This window comes from Xiphias gladius, chromosome 16 (genome assembly GCF_016859285.1).
Source record: "Xiphias gladius isolate SHS-SW01 ecotype Sanya breed wild chromosome 16, ASM1685928v1, whole genome shotgun sequence".
NCBI classification, from domain to species: domain Eukaryota; kingdom Metazoa; phylum Chordata; class Actinopteri; order Istiophoriformes; family Xiphiidae; genus Xiphias; species Xiphias gladius.
The window spans coordinates 25,256,472-25,262,471 of NC_053415.1; the positions used below are offsets into that span (position 1 = coordinate 25,256,472).

Here is a 6,000-nt window from a genome sequence, read left to right on the forward strand (position 1 = left end):
GGTAATTTTCTCAATAATAAATTAATTGTTTGATCTATAAAATGACAGAAAATAGCGATTTCCTCAAATCCAAGGCGACGTTATCAACTTGCTCGTTTTGTCCAACGATTTACCATCACATGTAAAAGAAAGTGGGGAAGGTTTGGCAGTTTTGCTTGAAAAAATAATTAAAACAAATAATCAATTATCAAAATAGATGCCGTGTATTTTTCGGTCAATAGATTAATAAATTAACCGAGTAATCGGTGCAGCTCTAATTCAGTTTACAATCTTATAAAACAGATTAAATCAGCAAATCCTTGCTGTTGAGTCATTTCTGTTGAATAAACTAATTGTTTTAGCTCTGACTGATTATATTAGGACGGAAACTAATGATCGTTCTCATTCTCGGTTAATCTGCTGATTGTCTTCTCTGTTGATTGATTAATCGTTATGTCAGTTTCCCAGAGCCCCAGTGCTGACATTTCCAAGACACAAAGATATTCACTTTACCGCCACAACACAGGGAAAACCATCATATCCTGACATTTGAGAAGCTAAATCCGGTAAAAAAAAAAAAAAAAAAACACACTCAAATGATTAATCAGTGAACAAAATGGCTGTGACTGATTAGTCAATTGATTGTTTTAGTTCTATTTGATTATATGGCTTATTAATGACACTAACCCTTCTGCTCCCTCACAGACCCCCGTCTCTACAGAAAGGCACAGCCGGTGTCCTTCATTAAGTCCTTGATTGATTGGCTGCTGATACACAAGCCTTCCTGTCTCTCCGCTGCTCACCGTCGGTGAAAATGAGACCGTCCCAGCCTGCGGGGGGATTTGTCATGTTTCGATTATGGTCCCTCTGCAGCGCAACCTGACTCATACACCGGGAAAAAAAAAAAAACCTGCTGGACTACAGCAACGTGAATGGGGCGAGGGGTTACCCTTGATGATTTCGTTTTGGCGTCCTCTCCTGCACGGGGTCTTGACCCGTGCGGTGCAGTGTGACCTACAGGTGGCCGTTAAGCTGCGCTACCCTGACAAGTTCATAAATAATGGAGCAAAATAAAAATATCACTGTAATAATATAAAATACTATTCATTATTAAACACTAAAACTGCCCTTACAGCTGTCCCTACAGGGCTTATAAATGCTGAGCAGGGGGACTTAAAGTAACGTGTCACCATGTGATCTAACATACGTCTATTTCTGGCCAGCGTTATGGAGCGGTTTAATCCGGCCTGCCACTCGCTCCTCTCCTCCTCCTCCTCCTTCTTCGCTGGACGCACGTCGACGTGCGACAGTAACCCATAGAAAATGAAAAATATTTTATGACTTCATGTGCCGGACCATGAGAACACAAGACGACGCAACCCGCTGCAGGTTAGCAGCTAAAAGGCTAACGGTGAGATTTTCTCGCCCCCCGACGTTTGCGTTTCGGCGCCGTAAGCGACCGGGTCGCAGACCAACATGTGCGATGCTGAAGTCACGGTCTGGGGCAGCTCAGACAGAGGATGTAGCCTGAGTACACGAGCTAGTCCGGGTACATGTACCAGGTGTGAACAGAGCCTCTGTACGGAATATTAGTCTACTGATTTGTAGGTTGTTGCGTTGCTTTGTGGATAAATTAATTTCTTTTTCTTTTTTCAAATTAAAATAAAATAAATAATCACTTATGTGCCTGTTCCGTATTTGTGAAAGTCTTCAGTAGCCTAATTATTTATTTCGAACTAATTCGCTCGCGTTATCAGGAGCCAGGTGGAGGAAGCGTTTTGGAGAAGTGTGAGGATAACAAAGCGGCTAGCGCTGAAAGGAGGGGGCGTTCTTGCTTGCTTCTTGTAATGGGGACGTACTTAAGTCATGGCATGCAAAGGGGACATCTGATATATCATTTCTTTGAAAACGATCCGTTTCATTATTTACGCAACTGCAACAGCGATTGGGGCCACTCATCTGTTCAGACATTTCAAAATAAGACGCCTGATTAATTCTACCCGGGGGGGGGTCTTAAACAGCCTCTTCTGAACTAGGTTCTAGTCCTAATAACGGTAAAAACATGGAACAGACACATCTGAAAACATGGACAATGTCTGGCTGAAATGGCAACATGCCAAATAGAAATCTTTTAAAGAGCACTAAGCGTCCATACAACTGATCCTTTCTAAGATCCTGCATAGGATTTTTATTACACCCCGGTGAAGATGCATGAAATGAACATCGATGTGTCAGTTTTGTGTTGGCACTGTAACAAGCTAAGAGGTGGGTTTTTCGCATATGCTTTGGTCTGCGTGGCTCATGTTGCTGTGATTGCATCATGAAATACCACTAAATTCTAGGCTGTGCCTGTTAGGTAGGGATAGACACGTCAAGTGGACCCCTTATGATAATATATCTACATATTGATCTTGCATTGTTGGCAGCTGGGAAGGGCCCTGTTATCCAGTGCGGATCCACTGTTTTGCCGACTGAGTTACAGAGGTGGACGCTTGATGAAGTTTTAGAATTAGAATCCAGTGTTAAACCATCGAAGGGAAGACCCAGACGTTTTGCGAAATGTTGGCATTGCGTGGATTTCGATCTTTGGCTCATTCGGAAACAAGTTCATCATCATCCTCCCGCCTGCATAGCTGTTAAGTTACATGACGATCCACTGCCTGGGTGGGCAGCCACGCTCATTCTGTAGGTACAAGTCGACACAGTCAAGATCAACCACTTCAGTGGCCGTTTACTCCATCAGAGCTGAGTAGTTAGAGCCTCCCCCCTGGTCAGCGACCTCCCGGTCAACCAGTGAATCTGACATAAGCTGTTGTGGTTTTACTTCCTATACGGGTCCATAAAAGGATGATTTATGCATGATTGAGTTATTCCTCAACAGACTAGCTTGTGTGAGAGAGTAATACTCTATTCATCATCCGCACTGACAGACACGAGGAACCAGAGGACAGATGCTCTTTTGACTAGCAAATGCGGTTGCTGGCCGGGGGGGGAGAGAGACCGGCACGACGCTAATCCGGCGGGCTAATAAGTGGCATTCAGGGGGGAAAAAAAGAAAAAAAAAATAAAAAACACGGAAGATTGATGCGACAACAAAGATCCAGGCTGAACGTCCACACTGGCTTTGATTTTAGAGCGATTCTGTGTTAATCTGTGAAAGGCGGCGTCCCAGGAGTGAACTAGTGTCACTGACAGACTGATGATCATGACTACGCAACCCTCCGACCCCTCCCTCTCCTCTCCTCCCCAACCCCCCACCAGCCACTCTCTCCCTCTAATCCCCCGTTCCCTTCCTCCCTTCCTTCCCTATCCGCCCTCCTCATCTCCTTCTCTGCCCACCACCCACTCCCAAAAGGACAATGGCATGACCCCACCCGTCCCCGAGGTCCCAAGCCCAGTGGACAGTCCCACCCCGACCGCATCCCCAACCGCCCCAGCCGTGACGACCAGCCAGGTGAGACGGCGGCTCACCGGGACCGGGATCAACCTGCTGGCTGAGATGCTTTCTGTGATGAACTGTACTGTCTAGCTTGTTTTGCCCCCCCCCCCCACGGGAGAGGACAGAGCAGGCTGTCCTGTCAGAGGAGGCTCAGGTCTTTCAATGTGGGCACTATGCTGCTACGGATGTTCTACCTGCAGCAGCCAGTCTTATCTTCCTCATCGCGGTGTGCTGGGGAGGTGGCACTGGGACTTGTGGTGCTGACAAACCGGGCAAGCCGCTGAGGAAGGCGAGCGCAGCGGGACGACGAGGAAACAGAATATTCGCAGTTTGCATAATCCCGTTGAAATTCATACACGTTTTTTTTTTTTTAAACGGTTCAAGATCCGATCACCGCTGAAGCGTGGGTCACGCGAGAGCGCCATCAAAAACAAATGATGATCAATCATTTGACTTTTACTGGCGAAGGATCAAAGTTGTCATACTGACGTTTAGGGTTTTCGATTGATTCACAGCGTCAACTCGGTGCCCGCACTGCGACTCAGAATGGACATTTCCAATGTGCATTTGCTTGGCACGGGTAGGTAAATGAAATAATTTCGAAACCCAAACTGCTTGTGTTCATTCACCTGTAGCCTGTGCTGCTTAGTGCCGGGCTGATTACGACCTACTGCGTCCATGGTATCGTCTGACACTGTTTAGCTCGATGCTTGGCCGACTGCCACGTGAACACGACGAAACTGCTCATAAAGTCAGTCTAACATTTGATCGTTCGTCAGTTACAGTTGACGGATGTGTGAACAGCGCTTACACAGCCTCCTGGACGGCAGACCCACTTAGGCCTCTGGAGTCACTGGTAAACACACTGAACGTGTTTTATTTATAGTAACATCACTTTATTTATATATCGTGCGGAGACAAGCTGAGAAAACCAGTTGTGCTGATGCTGGGCTTTCACACAACACGTCGTTAACGTCTGTGGACCAGACTTATTCCTATTTTCAGTCATTTGCAATGTCATGCGAGCTGGGATAAAAATCACTTTAATGTGAATTAACATTAGTGTTATTTCCTGGTTCTGTTGTGTGTGTATACAAATAGTGAAAAACAATGTTCACAACTTTGAACTGTTCCATAGTATTTTCGAGTGATTATGACTAAAGATCTGTAGGTTTTCATATGTTGGTGTATCGTTGTGTTTTATCTCGTGTTTCTGGTTCCTGGCAGCTTCATATTTTGTTAAATTGACAAAACGACACGTCAGACTTCCGGCTTGCAAAGACAAAAGACAAAACTGAAGGCATAAAAAAGTAGGTAAGAACTGGGCATCATATGCGCACACTCGTGCTGTTCGGATCAGAAACTCATCATCCGCACCACAATCTCCCACACACAAAGAAGCAAAACCAAATCCGGAGCTGTACTCACACTCGCTGTACTGTTGCAGCTGGGTGAACTCAGCCGGGCTCAGACATACCCAGCTCCCGTCTCCCATACTGCCTGAAGCCAGGGCTCGGGCTCTGTGTTCCGGGAGTGCGTCGGTCCGCGAGTGCTGCCGGGGGGGGGGAGTGATGGTTATCCTTGGGCCAAGTTGCGTAAAAGGACTGAGGCGAAGACGTTCTGGGATGTCATCTCCGCCTCTTCACGACGAGCACCTTGCGAGCACACAGGAGGTGGAAAGTTGAAACAACTGAGACCGCATGAGTAGTGGCGGAGGCAGAAAACTGGGAAGATGCTAACGTTGAAATCAGCAGGGTTCAGCCGAAGTGTTTCGCTGAGGTGAAGCCGAAGGGTGGACGCTCTGGCGTCCTGAATATTGCTGAGGTGCTCCAAATATTGATTTCGTCACTTTGAATGCCAAAATACAAAAACATAAGGATACAAAAATATATATATTTTAGTCTGCTAGTAGATGTGGGAGCAGTTAAATGTGGTTTCAGCTCCCAGCGATGCGGTGAGGATAATGCCAAGTCAGATGTATGTCCACAAAGGCGACGCTCTGTCACAGTAAGTAACTACTGCTCATGACTCAGAGATGCCACCGGGTTTTTCAGCAGATCTGCAGCAAGGAAAAAAAAAAAAAACCTTCGCTGACCTGCAGAGAAAGAGAGAGGAGCAAACACAAGGACAGGAGGGGAGAGAAAAACAGCCAAACATAAATTCAGGTGATCATCGACGTTCTCTGGACCGTGTTGTAAGGAGGAGGAGGGAGGAGGGAGAGGAGCAGCGAGGATGACCGTTAAGTGTGAGCAGAGGAGATTTACAGCAGAAAAGGAGGTGAAGAGTGGTGGAGCACGTGAAGCCGAGGGAAATGCCGCTTAGACATACAGGACACTGGCGTTCCTACATCACTGGAAGGAATTTAATGTTTAGAATCCCGTCCGATATATTTATAAACGGATGACAAATTAAAGGAAAAAACCAACATAAAGTCTCTCGGTAAGGTGTCGGGCCACCACGAGCCGCCAGAACAGCTTCAGTGCTCCTTGGCGTTGATCCTACAAGTGTCCGGTACCCTGCTGGAGCGATGAACACCCTCCTTCCCAAAAATATTCCCTCAATTGGTGTTTTGATGGCGGTGG

At 46.5% G+C, this 6,000-nt stretch overlaps 1 protein-coding gene across 2 annotated transcripts in view; it reads right to left on the reverse strand.

The window, feature by feature from the left end:
- LOC120801074 (diacylglycerol kinase beta) overlaps positions 1-5,309 on the reverse strand; it is a 92,412-nt gene extending 87,103 nt beyond the window's left edge. Inside the window, exons 1-2 of one of the 2 annotated variants that reach the window (XM_040147596.1) lie at positions 5,159-5,309; positions 4,847-5,073 (exon numbers count right to left, since the gene is read on the reverse strand). In XM_040147596.1, the coding sequence (XP_040003530.1) occupies positions 4,847-4,913 (67 nt within the window). In that variant the 5' untranslated portion in view covers positions 4,914-5,073; positions 5,159-5,309. Of the gene's footprint in view, positions 1-4,846 lie in introns of both variants that reach the window. The other variant, XM_040147597.1, reaches the window with a different exon arrangement.
- Between the last annotated feature and the right edge of the window lie 691 nt (positions 5,310-6,000).